Consider the following 22,828-nt stretch of genomic DNA (forward strand, 5'->3'; position numbering starts at 1 on the left):
GGGGGATGGGATGGGTAAAGTTTGACTAAAAAATATTAAAGGAGACAGGGATTTTCTGTCAGGAAATCTAAAAAATAAACTTACAACTAACAATAAAAGGTTTTTTTTAACAAAAAGGGGCTTTAATATGAATAAATTGAATCACTTACCAGGAGCTGGTAAAAGGAGGACCTCATGTTTAAGCGGCAAACGAGATCTGGGTACTTACCGCCTTGCATCATGGGATATGGGGCTGCCTCGAGCTGGTAAAAGTGACTCTCGAGCTTAGCAAGTGCCGAGTCGGAGCCGAGGGATCGGCTCCGAACCCATCAAGCAAGAATGAAGGCGAGATTGACAACTTAACATCATTTCTTTACCAGGATAATATGGCTGGACAACTGGTGTCCATTTGCAGCAAAGTCCTGGGCAGAAAAGCTCCAGACGTTCTAGAAAATGAAGTAATGGCAACATTTACAAAAGTATAATATAGTATAAAAAAGAAAAAAAATGTATTTAGTTACAAGGTAGATTAGTAGAGTAGTCAAATTGAGAGAATACAGTAGCATATTAGGAAACATATAAATAATAGATGAAATTTATACAGGGTTGGGAGGGTGGCTTAATGGTTAAGGTGTTTGCCTTACAAACACAAGGTCCAGGGTTTGAGTCTCACAAGGCATAATTGGCTAGGCTTAAAATGGCTCACAAGGGCAGTTAGCTTAGTACTAATCTATGAACCTATGAAAACCTACTCAGTATAGTTAGAAGACAATATTACAATGCATTTGCCAGGTAGTAGACCATTATATACAATATGTACAAGTAATCATTGGTAGATAGAGAAGTTGGTGAAACCCAGAGCATAAGGGAATAACAGTTGGAACTGCTATAGGGTTAAAGTCTAGGACTTGGAGTGGATTCAGGGGGGTTGGTTGCAGTTACAAAAGAGATTACTGGAGAGGTATGTTTTAAGGTTTTTGAATGCAGAAGTATGATTTTGCATTCTGAGGTCAGGGGGCAAAGTATTCCACATTTTTGCAACTTCACTGGGGAAGAATTAATAGCCTGAGCTATTGTTGCAAGGGATTATACTGATCAAGAGCTTTGTTACTGGATGGTAGGCATCTGCCTGTGATGTAGAAGTTTAAGAGACCAGTCAGGGCAGGAATTTTCTCAAGATAATACAATATTTGGTGGGCAAGGTTGAGTTGGTGATAGTGTAGTAGACTGGGGAGTTTGAGCCAGTGTAATACCTGTAGGGATTGGCATTGATGGGAGCGGGATTTGGCGTTAGTTGTGAACTCTGCGATTTTTGTTGTAGCAGGAAGAATGTTTGTTTAGGTTTGTTAGTACTGGGGATGTGTAAAGTACTGTGGGCAGGAGGTGGGTTATGGCTGTATCTGTTCGTGCCTTGGAGGTAAGGAACTTTTTGCAGCAATAAAGGGTACCTAGCTTTTTGTGTACTTTGGAGATAGAGACGTGTTTACTGAATTTTAGTTGTGGGTCAATTGCAAGTCCTAGAAGTTTGGCCTCGGATACTGGGGAGATGAGGGTCTTACTGGTTGAGTGTATGGAGAAGTTGGGGTTGTCGGTCTTTGGTTAGTGAAATAGCATAAGTTGGGTTTTCTTGGGGTTAAATATTGGTTGTGCCTTACTTAGCCAGGTTTTCTCTCTCTGTAAAGCATTCTTGGTCTTTTTGCTGGAGAAGCTGGATATTTGGGGCCGAACAGATCAGGATTGTGCCATCAACATATTGGACTACGTCTGCTTTTGCTGTTGCAAAGTGAAGTTGATTTGTAAAGATGTTGGTGAAGAGGGGCTTAAAATATAACACTGCTGTACACCAAGTGTAACAGGAAGTGGGGGGATAGGGAGTCAAACTATTTGACAGACTGTTGGTGGTTGTGTAAGTAACTCTGGAACCAGAGTAGGGAGGAGTTGTCGATGTCAAGGTCAGACAGATAAGTTAGGAGTTTATTATGGGAAACTATCAAATGCCTTGGATAAGTCTAGGAAGGTAGTGGAGACTAGGTTGCCTTGGTTCCTGAATGAGCTTACAGTGCTGGCAAAGTTAATTAGGGCGGTGGTGATACTGTGGGATGGGTGGAATCAGTGCTGGGATTTGGAGACGAGATTGTTAGAAGGTAGGTGAGGAGTTGATGGTGGAAGTACTTTTCTAAGATCTTTGACAGGGGTAAGAGGATCGTGATGGGTGAGTAATTGGCGAGGTCAGTAGGCCACCCTTGAAGGGGAATAATGACAGAGGTCTTCCACAAGGATAGGACAGTATTTTCTATAATGGATCTGTTTATTAGTAGTGAAATGGGGTAAGCTACGGCCTGGGATGCAAGTTGAAGGTATTCAGCGGGAAGACTGCCAGCTGCTAAGGTGTTTGGTTTGACTTTGTTAAGTATTTTTGAATGACAGCAGTTAAGTACAGTTCTGTACCTACCATAAATGTAGATGTTAGAGTGTATTCACTGTTGCAGTCATTACACTTGGGTTATCCTGCTGGCAGGCTACCCACAGTCAGCCAGAATTCCGAAGTCTAGGTCCGGTGTTGGTTGCTGTCGCCTCTTCCCTGACGTCAGTGCGCCAGGGGTATAAAAGATGCAGCCGACGCCATTTTCTTCAGTTTTTCTTGCCCTAGATGTCAGGTGCCCCCAAATAGGTAGGCTACAAAATTATGCCAAGAAGCATGCATGTACTAAAATAAACATTTCCTTCACCTACAAGCAAGTACAGAAAAGTCCCAGCAAACAAAAGGGGGATAGTGGGTGGGTAACCTGGACTGCAACAGTGAATACACTCTAACATCTACATTTATGGTAGGTACACAACTGTACTATGTTCATCTTGTTTCACTGTTGCAGTAGTTACACTTGGGTTGAATCCCAAAGCTGAGGTGGGGTGGTTGGGCCTAAATAGGATTAAGGAGAGGCTACAAGGCACTGCAGAACTGCAGTGGCAAAGCCTGCTCTGGATTTAGAGTAGAGGTAAGTGGTAGTGCTTGGTGAAAGTGTGCACTGAACTCCAGGTTGCAGCCTCTAGAATGTCTTTGGTTGGTACTCCTCTGAGGAAGGCTGCTGAAGTGGCTGCTGCTCTGGTTGATTGTGGCCTAATGCCCTTAGGCACTGATTTGCCATGTTGTGAATAGCAGAAACGAATGCAGTGTCCTATCCATTTTGAAATAGTCTGCTTTGAGATGGGCTTTTCCCTGTGATCCTGAAGCATAAGCTACAAACAGTTGCTCAGTCTTTCTGAAATCTTTTGTTTTGTCCAAATAGAAGCGTAGCTGTCTGTGTATGTCCAAAGCATGCAGAAGTCTCTCCCCTTTATTCTGGGGATTTGGATAAAATGTTGGCAAATGAATGGTTTAAGAGCCACACTGGATACTACCTTTGGCATAAATGTTGGGTTTGACGTTAGAGAAACTCTGTCCTGATCAAAAATGAAAGGTTCCACTGCCATTAATGCCTGTAACTCTGAGACTCTTCTTGCTGAAGTTATTGCTAGGAGCAGAGCAGTTTTCCATAAGAATTTTATATCAGCTGTATTGGCTGGCTCAAAAGGAGGCAGTGTGAGCTTTTCTACAACAAAATTGAGGTCCCATGTAGGTATCTGTGCTCTCCTTGGGGGTCTTATGTTTTTTGCCTCTCTGAAGTACTGTTTTAGTAGTGGATGAGAGAAAAAAGGAGGTTCCATATTGTAATGAGCTGAAATGGCAGAGGCATGGATCTTGATTGATGAGAAGGTTAGGCCTTTGTCCAGCATCTCAGTTAGGTATTGTAAAATCTGAGGTATATTTGGAACAAGTGGTTAGAGTCCTTGTGCCTGGTTCCAAGCGCAGAATCTCTTCCATTTTTCTGCATAACATTTCCTAGTGCTGGGCCTCCTGGCTTCTAAAATGACATCCATAACAGCTTTAGAGAGAGGTGTGGTCTGTGTGGCTATATTATCTGCCATGCAGCCAGATTTAAGGTTCTGAGTTGACTGTGCAGAATCCGATTGTTTTGTTGAGTCAGAAGATGAGGAATTTGAGGTAAAGCTCAGGCTGGGCCTTCAGACTAGCTCTTTAGGATTGGGTACCAGTGCTGGCGTGGTCAGTCTGGGGCAATCAGAATCATTCTTGGCTTTTCTTGTCTGACTTGAGCAGCTTGGGAAGAAGACGCAGTGGAGGAAAGGCATAAACTTTCAGTGTTTTCCAGCTGAATGATAGAGCCTCCACTTTCCATGCTTATGAGTGATAAGTTCTTGTGCAGAATCTCTGCAGTTGGCAGTTGTGAGGGGAGGCAAAAAGATCTATGTATGGGTGTCCCCATTTCCTTGTTATCATGCTGAAAACCTGTGGATTTAGTTTCCATTCATGAGGATCCATGAGATTTCTGCTTAGTTCGTCCGTCAGAGTATTTTTCTTTCCTGGCAGGAATTGTGCCTGCAGATGTACTTGACAGGTCAGTGCTGTGTTCCACAAAGTCATGGCTTGCCTGCAGAGGGGGTAGGAATGTGTGCCCCCTTGCTTGTTTATGCACCACATAACTGTGGTATTGTCCGTCTTTAGTAATAGTTGTCCTGGATATAGTAGATCCTTGAAGGCTGTCAAGGCATGCTGTACAGCTAGCATCTCTTTTTGATTGATGTGAAGATACATTTGTTCCTTGGGCCACGAGCCCTGAATACATTTTCCTGCCATGTGTGCCCCCAGGCATAATCGGATGCATCTGTTATTGTCTGCCTGGCTGTAGGTAAGGTGAAAGGCTGTCCCTTGTGGTGACAGGCCAGTGCCCACCATCGAAACTCCTGTTGCAGGCAGGGAATAAGTTATTATTGTTTCCAGGCTGTGGCAATGTTGAGTCCAAACACTTTTTAGATACCATTGTAGTTTCCTCATATGCAGTTTTGCATATGGAATTAGTAGAATGCAGGATGCCTTGAAGCCCAGAGCCTGCAGAATTTTTCTTGCAGAGAGCTGGGTCTTTGTTGCCATCATTTGAAAGTAATGAGTCAGTTGCATTTGCTTGTCTGGCGTGAGATAAGCCATCTGGGCAGTTGTATTTAAGCTTGCACCCAGGAATATTATCTCCTGAGAGGGCACTAGTTTCGACTTGTTTTCGTTTACTGTGTACCCTAGGCAAATTAGTAATCTTTTTACAAATGCCAGATGCTTCAGAAGAACGTCCTTGCTCTCTGCCTGGATAAGGCAGTTGTCCAAGTAGGGATATTTGAATTCCTTTTTGTCTGCAAAATGCAATTACTGGTGCCAGGCATTTTGTGGAGACCCTGGGCGCAGTAGATAAGCCAAAGGGCAGTGCAGAGAATTGGTAATGCATTGAGCCAGCTATGAATCTGAGGTATCTTCTGAAAGATTGTCTGATTGGGACATGCAGGTATGCCTCCTTGAGGTCCAACGTAACTAGCCAAGCCTTCTTGCCCAGCATAGGTAGAAGTTGCTGCAGTGTTAACATTCTGAATTTCGGAATATCCAGGAAAGTATTTAGGATTGACAGGTCCAGTATTGGTCTCCAGGCTTTGTCCTTTCTGGGTACCAGGAAAAGTCTTGCTAAATCATGGACGGAGCAGTGGTGCGGCGGTAGCGTTGTCGCCTCACAGCAAGAGGTTCTCTGGTTCGATTCTCGGCCGGGGTGCCTTCTGTGTGGAGTCTGCATGTCCTCCCTGCGTTCGTGTGGGTTTCCTCCGGGTGCTCCGGTTTCCTCCCACGTTACAAAGACATGCATCTGGAGCCTTTCTCCCCGGGCCTCCGCTGAAAATTGGCTTCGTTCCAAGTCGGACTTTCCCGGTTAACAAATGTTAAATAAAAATAAATAAATAAAAAACTTGTCCCTGTTCTTGCTGTGGTACTCTTTGAATAGCTCTCATGTCCATGAGTGCAGAAATTTGTTTTTGTGCCTCTGTCCATACCTTTTGATTTTGGAAGGGTGTGAAAGTGGAACCTGTAACCCTGAGAAACCATATTCAGTACCCATTTGTCCTGGGTGATCATGTGCCAATTTTGTGAGAAAAGTGCTAGCTTTCCCCCTAAGCATGCTGCCAAAAGGTAAGTGCTTGGCATATGTAGAGGGAAGTCATTGCGACTGTTTCCCATAAGGTTGTGATTTGTCTTCTCCTCCTTTGGGGGTTGAAGCACCACATTGTTTAGGTCTGTATGAGCCTTGAGGCTGAGATCTGCCTCTTGGGTGTCTGTATCTGCCTCTTTGTGACCTGTCTGACATCTGAAAGGACCAATTTTTAGAAGGCCAGTTTCTGCTAAATCTAGGTGGCTGAACCTGTAAGAAATCCTTTACTGTCTGCATTGACTTTGCTTTATCCTCCATTTTCTTTAACACCTCTTCTGCCTTAACACCAAACAAAGTATCATGCTGTAGTGGAGCATCCAATAATTTTACTTTAACATGATCAGGTAAACTTTGTTATTTTAACCAAGCATGCCTTCGAATGACAGAGCCTGTAACTGCGGCTCTGCAAGAAGCCTCTAATGAATCAAAACCACATTGCAGAGTATGCTTTCCCACTTGTTCAGCTGCATGCAATAAATCCTGCATTTCCTTATTGTCAGGACTTTCTGTGTTTGTAAGCATTTTCTGTTTTAACAAAGACATGAGGTACTGTTGATATTTAAGCATGTGAAATTGGCAGTTTAAAGCCCTTACAGCTAAAGTAGCAGAGGTGTAAACTTTTTTCCCCCATCTATCCAGAGCTCTGGAATCCCTATCAGGGGGGACAGGGTTTTTTGCAGTGGAAGCTTTAACCCCTTTGGGACCCTGAGAAATTGTTTCTGGGTCAGCAGCAGGGTTTCTATAAAGAAATTTATAAGAGTCTGGGACACTGTAGTACCCGTCTGGCTTGACTGGTGCAGGGGGTAAAGAATCAGGAGACAAACTAGATTCAGAGAAAACATCAACAATATCAAGCACAGGGGGGATAGCCAGGGGCCTGTGCTGAGGCATTAAAAGAAAGTCTCTGTAGCCTTTTCTTGGATTCTGAATAATCCTGGCTCTCCCAATGGAAATGCTCCCTCATGGTGTGCAAGGTTTCCCCAAAAGAGTAATCCTCAGGCGGAGAGGCTGACTATATAGATTCTTCAGCATCAGAGTCCTCATAGGGAGGGAAAGAATATCCCTGATCTGAAGAATCAGAGGAAATAGAAACCTGGTCAGAGGAGTCGGTCAGTGTCTTGCCTAGGCCTTTTATCAGGAGGGGGATGGGAACCCCTGATCCAAGTAATTAGGTCCTCGGCCATTTTAAGCATCTGTTTCGTTGGCATGGATGACTGCCCAGGGGAATGCTGTACTTGTTTCCTTGTCTTTAATGGTGTTTTTGACTTTGCCTTGGCTGCTGTAGTGGACTTAATAGTAAGCTGTGAAGGTATGAAAACATCCTCAGTAGTAGATGCCTGCTCAGTGGCTCCAGACCCGAGGGAGTAGTTTCCGCAGGCCCAATACCTTGAGTTTCCAGAGGCCTAGGTGTCTCCACGTGGGAGTCTGATGCAGCCTGTGGCTCTGAGGTAGCGGGTGTCAGGGGCAGCAAAAGCGCCTCACTGAGAACCAGCGAACCGGCGACTGGCCTCAGAGGCTTTGTCGTCGGTTTTGGACCTCGGATACCTGTCCATTTCTTTGTCTTTGCGTTTTTTATGAATTTTGGTCGTTTGTTCCGACGGCATCATGTAGTTAAATCTTCGGCCAAAGTAAAGCAAAAACAAACAGACACTTAATAGTACGTTGGTTGAATCTAGCACAAAACCGACAACTAGCAACGTCATGGTCAGGGCCTAAGCAAGGAATACAGTAAGAGTGAAAATTCTTATGAGGTATTTGCTTCCCACAAGAAATACAATTGTTAACTTTTACTGACATCGGTCTGGAGCAAGAAAAAGTTTCCCCAACATGGTACTTAGCTTTATTGAAGACTTCGGTTCTGAAATTAAATTTCGAAAATCTCAGGAGTAGGCCGACCGGCACTTGCGAACTGCCTTTGCTTCAGGCACCGCGAGGCAAGAAAGACTGAAAAAAATGGCGTCGGCTGCATCTTTTATACCCCTGGCGCACTGACGTCAATGAAAAGGCAACAGCAACCGACGCCGGACCTAGACTTTGGAATTCTGGACGATTGCAGGTAGCCTGCCAGCAGGATAACCCAAGTGTGATGACTGCAACAGTGAAACACAATGAACATCTAGTGTGAGGGAGAAGGGGGTGGTGTTACTATTGGCTTTAGTGGTTTGTGCTGGGTTGGGAATATTTGTACTACTTATGAGTTTGAGTATAGAGGTTGTAAAGTATTTGTTAAAGTTGGTGGCTATGTCTGAGTTTGTGCCATCTATGTTAGGGGTATCTTAGGTTTTTGCCAGATTTTCCAGGCTTTGTCCCTGCCTGAGTAGGGCTCTAGTGGATTTTAGTAGCCAGGGGGCAGGATTACTACGTATCCAAATTGTTTTGATTGGGGCTAGGTGGTTAAGGATGTTTAGAAATCTGTTAAAGTATTCAACTGCATTCTCAAGTGGGAGGCATTTGATAGACCAGTTATTGGCTTTTAGGGCTTCTAAAAACTGAGTTGTGGGGAAGTTTTTTGCGGAATTATTGAATCCTTTTTTTTTGTCAAATGGGATTACAGAATCCCATAATTTCAAATTACTGAAATCAATCATTTTTTGTTTCCATTGTGGCATCATTCTAGGCGAGGGTAGTATGCTGCTCAAGGCTAGGGACATACCTGCCTGGGACACGCACAGCTCAATTAGGTATCTCTTCATATGGTGCAGTGAGGTACGTTTCAAGTTGTTCACTCCAACATGAAATATGACAGTCATAATGATGGTTGTTGCCGAGAGGGCTGAGTGCATGCATGACCTGATGAATCCTGTCACCAGACAGGCAGCTGACAATGGACTTTCGCATTTTTCAGCCTGATGAGTGGGACACCCATGTGTCTCACTATGGATTTTCCAAAGACAAGAAAAGCTGTTTGAGTTTGATATAGGTGAGACACAGGTGTCACTATGAGTCATGGGTGTTGTGGAAACTGTTAGTTGTAGCAGTTTTGCATTCTGGAGGACTCTGGTGTTTCGGTACATTTGAAGAGACCCTCCACGTATGTTGACTTAGGTGTTGGGTGTGTGCTATGTGCATGAACATTAACTGGGTGGGTTGACCACCTCTTCAGTGTTACTGTTTCAAGTGAGACAGGGCATGAATTCAAGATTCTTGGTGTGCACTCGGCACTAGAGTGAGTTATTAGTAGAGTTGTCAGTGTACATAAGGCAACTGCTACACTGCCTCAAGAGATCCAAGTCAGCAAGGCTGTAGGGAGAAACAAAGGTGATCCAACTGTTTCATAATGCTAGGTTGAAGACCTATCACAAGGGGGGCTTTTCAGGATTAATCTAGAAGAAGCTCAGTGGATGGCTATTTCTGCTGGGGGGGGGGTTGCTGGCGGTTTAATAGGTTACAACTCACTAGCAGTATTTTTTTTTCAAATATAATTTATTTAAAATTTTCTTTAACTACAATAAACAGTATAGTACAAGATGAAGATAAACATAAAAAATGGAGTTACATAAGACTGAAAAAACAAATAACGCATAAAAATTGTAAGGTATATGTGATAATTGGCCTTGATATTTTAAAAAGGCAAACAGAAAAGAAAAACATTCATACCTTTAAGTGTAATAGGTATTAAAAAGAGGCAAATATGCCCTGTAATGTTGAGTATTACTTTGAATTCATACAAAACATCTAACAACTGATCGTTAATATTGACAGTATAACTTTAAACATTGTTATTTTCTCAGAAGGAATATAATCATAGCAGTATTTCTTTGACTGGAAATGTATTAAGGATGAGAGCTACACTAATGTGCTACAGCTGTATCTAGGGGAAAAACTGTTGAATTTATCTGTCCAGCTATGGCACACAATTGCCTGGAAGTGCGCAGTGCTGAGCAACATACAAACAAGTGGAAACCTTCTCAAATGCAGGGCTTAAATACCAGAAGTTAAAAACTTGTAAAAAAAAAAAAAACGTTAAAAGGTTCAGAAGGACCAATGAGGATGCTTATTCAAAGCCAAAGACCAACCACCCTTCACCAGACAGGTTCCAATCAGGAAACTCCTCTCAGTAGAGTGCAGAAGGGCCCTTTCCAATCATAGATGGTCTGGAAAATGTGCTCAGAACAGCCACTACAAACAGACCCAGATGTAGCAAACCTGCATCTGGACTCTGCTACAGCTATTAACTACCCTACTTCTCATAACAGCAGCAACTGTAAATGACCGTGAGCACGCATACCATTACAAGTCGAGAAAAAAAGTAACACGATTAATGCAATCAACGTATCCATAAGAGAACATTTAAATTAGTTTAGCAAACCAATGTCACAGACTAGAGGGACTTGCACATTATCAGCTAAAAATCAGCAGCAATTTTTTAATTTACAGAGCTAACTGCAGATACTCTCTGGTACTGCTAGAAACTAAGTACATCAGTGGGGTTGCATTGAAAGATGTCAGCATGGTAAATGGCCATGGAAATTTTATTTCACTAATTCACAAGTGACAGTCATTACAGAAAGGGAATGAAATTCTTAGCAAACAATCACTTGGATCACTCAATCTGTCCATTGCTTTATAATGACATGTGCTTCCTTGTTACCACTATCCCACAAACAGATAAAAAATGCATAGGGTTACTTACTTTCTTTAAACTGTAAAAGAACACCAATCAAACAAGCCAAACATGTGAGGAAAAGAAATCCTATTAATACAAAGAGACGTTTCTCAAGAGGTGTTCGTTCCCTCCAACAACTACCCTCTCGTCTTCTGCCCTGGAAAGTCACCTGAAACAAGAGAATAAAAACTTTTACGCTTTAATTTTAGCTCAGTGCCTTTCTAGGCCTCAAATAGTCTATTTTTATTCTAATTTATGCACATCACCCTCTAAATTTATCTTTCTTTAATACTGGCAAACATGTGCAGTCAACTGTTTAAGCAGTGGACTGGAAGAAAATATTTGGGACACCTGAACAAAAAGAGTAAGTGCTCAGGAACTAAAACATTTAGAGTATCATCTTGAGGGTAAAACCCTGATTAATCTTATCTACAGCAATAGCCAATTCAACATTCAGAATCCTAGGGGTCCCTGTAAAGTAACCAGCATATGTTCAAAGGAAAGACAGGTCTGAAAAAAATATCAGTAAATCAATTCTCAATACAGACTATGCTACAGGTCAAATATTTCTAGCCTGCATTACATCTTTATTAAATAACCATCATAGCTCTCAACAGTCCATCTACAAAATGCGGAAAACTACCTCTCGTAATATAAAAAAAGTTATGTACTCACCATAACATTCCATGTGTGTTGTCCATATCTGCCTTCATTCTTACTAGGATGGGTTCAGATCTGATCCCTCGGATCTGACTTCGCCTTTATATCCAAACTCGAGGTCTTCTACCAGCTCATGGCTAAACCGTATCCCAGCATGCACCAGGAAACCTCCCCAGATCTTCTTTGCAGATATAATAGTAATTTGAAAAATAATCACAGTTTAACTCAAAGAGCAATGAAAAAACCTAGAGAACAGTAGTATCCAACTGTACCAACTTGGTCTTCCAGGAGTAAGAATGGCCAGGGGAATAAAGGGTAGGCTGTAAGAATGAAGGTGAAGATGTACACACATGGAACAGTATGGGGAGTACTTAACTTCCTTGTGTGTTGCTGTCCTACCTCGCCCTCATTCTTACTAGGATGGGACAGCGTCCCTACCACCATTTTTCTTGGGTGCCTCAAAAGAGAATACTCTTAAGAATCATGGAACCAAGAGAGGCCTTGGCTCCTGGAGGCTAAATCGACTTCGTAATGAATGATAGAGGTATGTAGTCTTGTCCATGTTGCCGCAGCCAAATGATATCAATTGGTAGTTTAGCCAGAAAGGTAGATGAGGTTGCTATGGCACTTGTAGAGTGGGCTTTAACTCTTTTGGTAAAATCTCTGTTTTGTGACTTATAAATGAAAGTTATGCAATCTGAAAGCCATTTTGAAAGTGTTACCTTAGAGCAGACGTGGCCAACCAGAGGCCCGCATGTGGCTCTCAGAGCTCTTCCATGCGGCCCAAGACCTTTGAGTGCAACTTCAGTGTAGGGATGCACCAAAACACTTTTTTAATTTGTTTTTCGCACCAGTGACCTGTAACCGCAACGCTGGTGTGCGCATGCACCAAAGCACCCTTCCAGTTTTGTTTTGTTTTTTTCACACCTAAGTAAGAACTGTGTGTTCGCAGTGAAGAATCTGTGTGTATGTCTTCATGCTGAAGAGGATACGGATTTGCCATCATTGCCTTTGAAAGGGACAGCACCTAACTGCATTAATAGGCAAGAATCAAATAAAATCCTGCTGTTGCTGCTGTGATTTTTTTTATACAGTATTTACTTTTAGAGAATCTTCATCTCATAGTATGTGCTTTCAAAACAGATGTCAGTCATGTTATGGGGGCCTATTATTTTAGTTTAACAATCTCCACTTTAACAATAGTATTTTTTTTCTGGCTCTTGTGTATGTAAACTTATTCTCATGTTCTCATTCACTTCAGAGTGCACAAACTTATTCAAGAGTTGCATTGCTCTCTACATACAGGCACTTTTAAGTACATTTGTTAAACAAATAAATGTATTTCAACAGTTGCAAACAGCATTGTGTATGGCTGTATGCCATTTCCAAACTTCTGTAATGATTTACCATTGGCTTTCTACTCTATTTAGTAAAAATTATTAAATTGCAGAAAATGGAGAATAGCATGTTAAATGGCAGTAAACTGTGCTGTCACTGTGTGCTTCTCAGTCATTTATAGGTTCATAGGTTCATAATAGGCTATCTGCCCTAGGGCATTTATAAGCCTAGCCAGAGTTGTGTGGCTTTCACCACCCCTTAGGTTGAAGAATACTATACCCATTAGTTTGCCGTGCCTCTGTCCAGCAGTGATACAGAGATGATCCCCGGGGTAAACCTACGATCTCCCATCCACTGGTCAAGATTCCTCGAACAGAGCCAGCGAGGTGCTCTGTCTCACATGGACCGGGATTCTGTTCCACAGCATAGGGAGTCTCTGGGTGATGAATCTGTCCCTCCAGCACGTCCTATTTATATCCGTGTTGAGGTTCAAGTCTCTTGCGGCTCTGGTGGATTTGGATTTTTTGAGGTGGAGCATGTCCATTAATTCCGGGTTGGACATGGCCTTGTATGTCAGGCACAGGTCACCTCTGAGCAGACTGTATGCGACTGAATAGAGCTGGAGTTTCTTCAGTCGGGCAGCATATGGCATATTTTTGAGCCCCTTTATCCTTTTGGTGAGGACCTTTTGGGGTCTTTGCAATTGCTGCAGGTGTTGGGTAAGATACATTCCGAATGGGGCATTGTACTCAATCATTAGTTTAATTTAATTAATTTAATTTATCTTGCTAGGGTAGCTTCTATGCAGAATTTATAACTTCTTTTCCTGTCAATGCGGGTTTTCAGTGGTTGCTGTGGATTTATTCCCACATCCCTAGGTGAACTGGAAACTCTCCAAGTTAGTAATTGGGGTATGTGGTTCTTTATTTTGAATGGCAGCCATCTCATCCAGGAAAGCTTCTATCTTACATCCATTAAGTGCTTGAGATGGACTTCGGTTCCAGTGACCCTGAATTGCATTGTGGGTTTCTGAAGTGCGAATGAATACAGAAAAATGAACAGTTTGGAAGAAATATGTAGTCTGCATGAGTGGAAGAAAGTTCTTAACTTGTCATTATTCTGAATAATTTCAGTAGAGACAGCAGCCACTTTTTTTTTTTTTTTTTTTTTTTTTTTTTTTTACACAAACAAATCTGTACAAAAGCTTCTATTACAGTCTAAAAATCAGCAGCCATGTACACGAAGGATATGCTTTCACTCCTCATTTTAATCTACTTCACTCCATGGCCGCACAACAGCAACCCCGGTGAAATGTATGTATGCATGCATGCATGCATGAGAGAGAGTGTGTTGTACGGAATACTTGTCAACTGTACGAATTTTCGAAGAGTGTCTGGAGTTTTGTCTGATATCGTTTGTGTGTTCCAACATTCAAGCTGAAAATATCCATCGCTTTTACAAGTCCTTTTCCTACTGAGCGGATACTTGAATATGTACAAATCAACAGACATGGCTAATCAGTATGGTTTTGTATGGGTACCTGGAGATAGGATACTATTAATGTGGTAAGAGGTGACTGAATAGAGATCACAAACCTCTCAATTGTATAGATTTTTGCAGAATGTCCAGAATTTTAGTCATATTTTGGCTCATTTTTAATAAAATCGTGGCTTTTCTAGCATACTAGTGGCAAATTATTAAAGACTGAAGTTAGAAAATAATGACAGTCATTTGAGTTTCAGTACTCATACCCTTCAGAAAATTTATGCTAATGCATAACCTGTTATTCTATCAACTTTCTAAATATGTAACAGTTATACTTAAAAACTGCCCCTATTTTTGGGCCTTTGACCCACCTATTATGGCTTTGTCCAGATTTTGTGCTCCAAGAGGTTGAGAGGTATGACTATAACAGTGGAAATTAAGTGGGTAAATTGCATTATTGGTCAAACTGACAAATGTTCTTTCTGTATAGAGTATAAACCTCTAGTCATGATCTACAAACGATGAAGATTTTTCTAAGCTTTATGGACATCGTTCATATATGTGTTGATGGGAGATATTTTAGCCATTTTCTTGCAGACAGACTTCACAGAATTACTAAAATTGTTAGCAAATTCAATACTTTAATTCTGATAAAGTGAATCTTCAAATGTCTGCTAGGCTGCTATACTATTATACCCCACACATGCAATGTTAAAATAACTGGTGTAACCGAATTCCGAATTCTAATTAGGACAGTGCATTTTTATATGATTAGTATATTGTTAAATACAGATGTCCTACTTAAATTAAATTGATAAATTATTTAACGGTAATATAGTGCTTTTTAATGCATCTCTTGTGGTCGCATCTTGGGGGTGGAGAAGGAGTAACAAACTGGTTTATGGGATTATACTGAAGTTGTGCAATTATAGAATACAACGCCCCATTTGGTATGTACCTCTCAAGACATCTGCAACAACTAGAAAGGCCGCAGAAATACCTCACTAAAAATCACAGGCCTAAAACAGATGCCCTATGCTGACAGTCTAAAAAAACCTCAACCTATACTCTGTCGCATGTTGTCTACTCAGAGGCAATCTCTGCTCAACATACAAGGCCATGTCAAACCCAGAGCTGTTGAATATGCTACACAAAGAAATCCCAATCCCTCAGAGCCACACGCTCCAGGGATCTAAACCTTGTCATCACAATGAACAAAACATGGTGGAAGGATAGGTTTCTGACCCAGAGACTCCCCAAACTCTGGAATAGATTGCCCATACATGTCAAGTAGAGAGCCTCTTTAGCCCTCTTCAAAAGGAACCTTGATGATTGGATGGGAGATGGGAAATTCACCCCGGGGATCACATAAGTCGCCCTGCTAGACAGGGGTCCAGGGAAGTAAATACTGTGGGAAGAAATATCCAGGAAATTGTTATGGCTAGGCTTGTATAGACCCTAGGGCTGATAGCCTAGTACCAACCTATGATGGAATATGTCAGCATGTCATGCTGAATTGTATGTTGGTTGTTAGTTGCAACACATTTTTCTGTACATTAGTTACTATGGTACCTTGGCTACTGGAAGTGGGTGGTTGGGAGGGGTCTCCAAGTTCTTTTTGCAGGGAAATGCAAGGGTGAATTTGAACTGCCAGAAGTATATGTTTTTTTTCCCCCCTATTTTAATACATCGCTTTTGCTCATAAATAAGCCAGAGTACCTTTTTTGTCTAGGCTTATATAGGCCCTAGGCCCAATAGCCTAGTACCTGCATATGAACTATGACTTGCCAGTTAACTGTCAAGTTTATCAACTTAAAGATGTTATTCTGGGTAAATAAAATTGTGGGGGGGATACACAGGTGAGATGGATTCCATAGTAAAGCATGCCACAAAGGTTTAGAGATATTGATTACTAATATGTACAGATGTTCTGCTGTAGGCTAGTGTGTGACGTTAGATACCTAGGAGGCTCTCATTATTTTATTTTTTTTACTGCCCTTCCAGTGGCTACGTTTTCTGTTCCTAGCTGTATTTTGTGGGACGCTTGTTAGACATTATTAAAATGTAGAATTTAACAATAAGTATGCAAACTATGTTTGTTTGATGCAAGTTTTATAAAAAGAGGTACAATAACAGACACAGTAAATTGAAACAGGAGTGTGCAGCATGGATGAGCTTAGCATGAGCACCTGTTATCACTGAATAATATCCTGCTTAACAAGTCTGGCTTCAAGTTTAGGCATTGTGCTACTCATGATTCTGGCATTCAGCATTGCTACCTAGATATTGTCAGGACTGGAATTTATGTTGGAATGTTTATCAAGTGAATTTGGCCTAAAAATAACACTACGGAGTTAAGAGTTTTAGCCAGTACATGAAAAATGAGGAGTTGGACATGCAGGCTATACTTGTCAAAAGTCCGCTGAACATTTTGACCCACAGAGACACACTGGATCCATGTGAATGACATCAATTAACTAACCAAATAGTGAAACCAATCATTTTATCACTGTACTTGAGCATCATTTGTGGCAAATATAAAATGCTGCTCTATGTCAGGATCTTGTCTTCTTCAAAGACATGAGGAGAGAGTTCATAGGTTCATAGACTAGTACTAAGCTAACTGCCCTTGCGAGCCATTTTAAGCTTAGCCAATTATCCCTTGTGAGACTCAAACCCTGCACCTTGTGTGTCTGTAAGACAAACACCTTAACCATTAGGCCACCCTCCCAACCCCACATCTCCACCAGGGTGGAACACCTACGATTATTCAGCACTACGTGGGTAGTAGATGTTAGAATTAACTGTTTCAGATTAAGAATTAGAATGAGAATTAGAAGGCAAACATTAAGCATTTATTACATTTATTCATTGTTCAAATGCACCTTGACTTTGGTCGCCTGCTGCAGCGAAAGAGTCAACTATATGATACATTTTATATGCAGCCTCAAGACAATTTCTGTTCACTCAATGCGGCCCCAGCAAGCCAAAAGGTTGGACACCCCCTGCCCTAGGTAAAAGCAGAGCTGCAGGTTGGTGTCTCCTGCTTTTATTAGTAGATGCTCGGTGGTGGTGGGTGAGGAGCCAGTCTAAGTGTGGAAACACCCAGAATCCTAGGAGTATCAAGTAAGTCACGACTACTGCTATACATTTGAACAAACTGGGGGCTGAAGTGAAGTCAAAGGACAGAGCTCGAAACTGGTAGTAACTGGTACCCAGCTGAAAGCACAGGCATCTCCTGGATCGTCTGTCCATTTTTATGTGGTAGTACACATCCTAGAGGTCTAATAGAGTAGTACATCCAACAGTCTTGCCCCAGAAAAGGGAGTATTGACTGCAGTGTTACCACTTGGAACTTGGTCTTTCTTACTGATTTGTTTAAACTGCCGAGATCCAGAATGGGTCTCCAGTCCCCGGTTTGGAACTAAAAAGAATCTTAAGTTCCAGATCCTATTTGGTCTGCGGTGACCGTTTAGAAGACTCTTGTCTAGTAACCTTTGAATTTCTAACCATGCCTGTTCCCCTTGACTGGGTGGAATGTCTGGGATCTTTTTTATGTTTTGGGCGGTGAAAGAAAGGTGTAGGTATGTAACCTCTGGATATGATGCTTTGAACCCATTTGTCTTATTTGTTGCCAGGCTTCTAGGTACAAAGATAAGCGGCCCCCAACTGCTTCCAGAGATGGACAGGCAGGTCTACTTTCAGGAGCACTAAAACGGCTTGCCAAAGAAAGATTCTCTGTCATCCTGATTCTGCAAACCGCCTCTGCTGCGTGGTCTGCATCTTCCATTACTACTTCCCCCTCTGCCCCTGAAGGAAGCCTCACCATGTGTGTCCTGGAAAGCTCTCAAATTTTTGGAGCCACATTTTACCACTTCCTTTCTGACCTTTGGGATAAGGTCTGATAGGCAGGGAAAAATGGACTCCTACGGCAGTCTTTCCTTCTTGTTCACACCTGGTTAGTGTGTCCTTGACATTGGGCCCGAACAGGGACCAGTCATCGAATGGGGCATTCACAAAAAAAGATTTAAAGGGCTCTGCGAAGTCACACAAGCGCATCCAAGTATGTCTCCTTAGGGAAATTCCTGAAACTGTTGCGCTACTTGCTCCATCTGCTGCACAAGAAATCAGTCTCATGGAGGAGTTGACAACTGAGATTATGGTGGAGAACTGACAGGAAACTATCTGAAACCCTTTCAGCTACTGAACCTTGGAGACTATCTCCTAGCTCTTTCAGGAGGACTCTGTAATCTAGTAAAATGGGTAAGGTAATTCAGCGATTTGAGGGCAAAAGTCACTTTAGAAAAAAGCGCTTTCCATATCTGTCCATTGTACGAGACTCCTTGTTTGTTGGATGAACAGAAGCCGTCTCAGAGTTCCTTTTTGGTGGCTGCAGCAGCCACCACCAAAGTATCTACTGGAGCACCCTTAGTTAGAAAGGTTTTGTCTGATGGGGATGTGAAACTTATTTGGCCACCTAGGAACAGGATCCATTGAATTTGGAGACTGCCACACCTTCCGGAAAAACTAGGTCCATAAGTTCGTTGAAGGTGGAGATGCCCAAGTGGAGGAAGGGTGAGATCGAAAGCCTTCAGGTATACAGACTGCTATGTTGAAGGGTTAATGGACTTCCAGCCACCTCTCTGTTTCAGGATTTCTAAGATGTCTCCAAAGGAGACATCAGGACAGTGACAGTGGGGACCCCTCAACTTCATTGAGGTCCATATCAGAAGTGATGGACTCCTCCAAGGAGTTTAAATGCTTCCTCTTGCATAATCTCTTCCTAGAGACCTGTGGAGGAGTTTCAGAAGAGTGAGGGATGCCCTTTGGGGAACCCTGAGACCTAGGATCTCCACGTCCTTGTGGATGCAAGGATATAGAGGCAGACACCATTGCTTTGGGGGGGGTAAGAACGTCCAGAGAGAACAGCGCAACTGTCTGTGGAGACAGTACTCTCCTAATCACCTCAAAAGCCTCCTGCGCCCCTGATCTGAGGGTATCCTTGGATCCGAAGTTTGAGGGAACCCCCAGAATCAAGGACGATGGACCAGAGGCCGGAGCTGAGCTCACCTGAGCCAATGCCCTGAGAGGCAAGGTTGGATCAGACTCGACTCCCTGGATCCGACTGGAGAGCGTCTGCTCCTAGACTTTTTTGAGCTCCAATGGAGCACAGGATGTCAGAGCAATGGTCAGATCCGAAAATTCTGTTATAGGTCACTGGTCCAATGGTTCCTTTATGAGCTCAGGACATTCCAACTCCAAAGTCAGATCAGAGGAGGAATCTGCACAGAAGGGGAGGATGCGGTTGGATCCGATAACTTGGCCAGTGCTGGTGTCCTTAACAGCTTCTGTACCACTCAATCCACATCGTTGGTCCAAGACTGGGGACCAGCTCCGCAACTCAAACTCTGCCAGAATTGAGACAGATGGTGGCGGAGCTGTAGATTTTTCAGATGCGATGGGCTTAGGATCCAGTGTCGAAATTTTGGCAACCTTTTTTAACAGCTCATGTAGAGCACTTGAAGAGGAGGATCTCTTCCCATACTAGTTAGATTTTGAAGCTGGAGACTTGTGCGTTTTTGGTACACCCAGACCTTCTTGTATAGTCTCTGAGACGGGGGGGTTTCAACAGTCCTCTCAATATCAATTTGTTTTTCCTCTCCAGGAGAGCTCTGTGATTAAAGAATGACAAATGGAGCAAGACTCCTGGAGATGGACAGCTCCTAAGCAATAGACAAACTGAGTCTCTCAGTTAAGGACATTTTCAGCCCACATTTTTCAAATTTTTTGAAACCTGACCGTTTTGAATCGTCAAGACATCCTTATGAGAAGGGGGGATAAATGACACAGGAAAATTAGCTAGATAAGTTTTTTTTATTTTTAAACAGCAAAAACTTTGTCCCTCATCCTGCTTCTACCTTAAAAGTTAAATGCGCTATTTAACTTTTAAGGTAGAAGCAGGATGAGGGAAACAAGGCCTAGACTGAAGACGATGGCCAACAGCAGAAAAAATAGGCACACAAATACAAATAAATTATCTAGCACAAAAGCTAACTATTTTAGGTAAAAAAACAATGAAGAATAAGTGCCAACAGTAGACAGTATAATAAAGAGTATACTTAGCCAGAGCTAGTAGAGCAAGCACCCATTCTTGTTTAGCGGCAAGTGAGATCTGGAGAGGTTTCCTGGTGCATGCTGGTATAGGGTTTAGCCACAAGCTGGCAGAAGACCTCGAGCTTGGATAGAAAGGCAGAGTCTGATCCGAGGGATCGGATCTGAACCCATCCTAGTAAGAATGAAAGCGAGATAGGACAACACATCAAATAAGCAAATGTGGAACACATCCTAACAACTTAACTTCGACTAGGATGCACATAATTTCTGCAAAATGTATTACATTAAAAGTTCTTTTGAAGAGCCATAAGAAGAATCTCCACTCCCTACAAGCATTTCTCACCCTGAAGGATGTTGACGTCTGTGTAGTGACTGAGACATGGTTTTAAAATGGCATACAGCACTCTAGCTGTGCAGGACTACAACACCTTCTACAAGTCCAGACAAGCTACTGCCCAAGAAGGGAAAAAAGGTGGAGGTATCTCATTCTACACCCAGAACAGAGTCTTATCAAGGCTGGTAAAGCAGCATGATGCACTGGAGCATCTTCACATCCAAATAATCAAAGGTCCCATACTATACATTAGCTAAGCTACAGGACTCGACAAATAATCACAAAGGTCCCATACTATACATTAGCTAAGCTACAGGACTCGACAAATAATCACAAAGGTCCCATACTATACATTAGTTAAGCTACAGGACTAGACTCTAAGAAAGCCACAATATCTATCTACCTACCTGAATTAGACTCGCTCAGGATTAAACTCAATACCATTTTCCTAGGTAATCTAAACTATAACCTGGGAAAACTACACCACCACTATGGCACAAGCACAGAGATTCCTGGACCCTATCAACACAAATGCCCAAGAACAGAGGTGGGAGGTTAGCATAATGATTAAGATGATTACCTTTCACCAAAAGTAAGAACAGTAATTCCCAGAATGCCAGAGCTCTGGTCACAAAAAACTTTTCAGGAGCTTAAATCCACCCAAGCCAAGTCTAAGGCTACAATAGCACCCAACCCAAATACAATCAAGGCCCTTTTTTAGTTTTTTTTTAATACATTTAATTAAATCATCACTTAAAACAGGCAATCATTAACAGAAAAAATATTAACATTTTCCACATACAAGCAATTACACACAGTCTTTCTTTGCAACCATCAATCCAACATTACATAAATTGCTGAATTCCCGCCTTCTCTTAAACCTAACTCCTCCTCAACATTGTTCTGCATGTTTTGTTCCCCAATTTCCATTTATTTCTATGTAATTTGCATCTTCCCTTTTCTAAAGGCCTCTCTCCCAGTTCTTTGCTCTCTTCTTATTCAGTACTTCAAATACAGTTAGTTTAGACTTTAATTTCCATTTTATAGCAATTGCTTGTTTGGCAGCCAGCAGAATTAACTTTACTATGTCTAGGCAATTCAGATCCAGTGTCCCAGCTCAAAAAAAGTCATTGCCTTTGTTACAGCCATTTGCTCATCCAACATTTCTAACAAACTACTCGATATGGAACTTTTAAAATTGTGCATTTTAATTACACTCCCAAAGCACATGTTCCCATTTACCTTTCTTCTCCCGGTCACACCTTTTAAAATTGTCCATTTCATTACACTCCCATTTACCTTTCTTCTCCCGGTCACACCTTTTAAAATTGTGCATTCCATTACACTCCCAAAGCACATGTTCCCATTTACCTTTCTTCTCCCGGTCACACCTCCAACATATGCTATCTACCAAAGGAATAATTCCTAGAATTCTGCTTGGGGTACAACAAACACATCCAAGTATCATTCTCTTGCAAATTTCTTTTCTGGTCACTTCCCAATCTTTTCTAAACTCCAATATTTTATATGCCCTACTAATTATCCATTTAACAGTAAATTCAGTTCTAGATTCAACTAACTCCACAAAGCAACTCTTTCACTGAAGACTCCCCTACCCCTTTCCCTTTGCTTATATTCTGGTATCAAGCCCTAGTAGGGAAAGTAGTCTCTAGCCCGTAGTCCAAACCTCTTCAGGGTCTCATCCCCACTCTCTTACTTTTCTCTCTGAGTCCATCCATCCAACACCTTAAGTCATTTGACTGTTTTCCTCTTGCATATTTTCTGTAGCAATAGTTGCCGTCGTCCCTACTGTCAAAATCTCCTTTTCCATTCTTGAGCTGGCTCAGATCTTAGAATAGATTCTTCTTTATGAATAAAATATTCTGTACAGTTATTATTCTACTTAAGGATCTGCATCAGATATTTCACTCACTATTTATTGAACGTTTCCCTGCTCCATCAAAATCCCTTTCCATTTTGAATTATAACCAAAACTGTGTAGCTGTAAAATCTCCTCAAATCAGGTAACCCTCAACAACCATGTTTTATTTATTTATAAATACATGTTTTAATAGAAAGATAAACTCATCTTACTTAACTCTTGCTCTTTTTCCCTCCTAGATAAATTACTTGAACTCTACTATTGTCCACTTCTCCTCTGGTTGATAAAATCTGCCTTACCTATATATAAAACTAGAGAGGCTAAACATGTTCATTGTTTGCACCTTACTATCCACA

The 22,828-nt window shown here is 41.9% G+C and overlaps 1 protein-coding gene across 5 annotated transcripts in view; it reads right to left on the reverse strand.

Moving 5' to 3' along the window:
- Nucleotides 1-22,828, reverse strand: part of ECE1 (endothelin converting enzyme 1) — a 4,237,764-nt gene that overhangs the window by 2,898,303 nt on the left and 1,316,633 nt on the right. For all 5 annotated transcript variants that reach the window (XM_044063171.1, XM_044063172.1, XM_044063170.1 and 2 more), the window contains one exon: nucleotides 10,687-10,828. In XM_044063171.1, coding sequence (XP_043919106.1) covers nucleotides 10,687-10,828 — 142 coding nt within the window. The remainder of the gene's footprint in view (nucleotides 1-10,686; nucleotides 10,829-22,828) is intronic.

Source organism: Protopterus annectens, chromosome 2.part1, assembly GCF_019279795.1.
Source record: "Protopterus annectens isolate FY-2018-M chromosome 2.part1, PAN1.0, whole genome shotgun sequence".
NCBI lineage: Eukaryota > Metazoa > Chordata > Ceratodontiformes > Protopteridae > Protopterus > Protopterus annectens.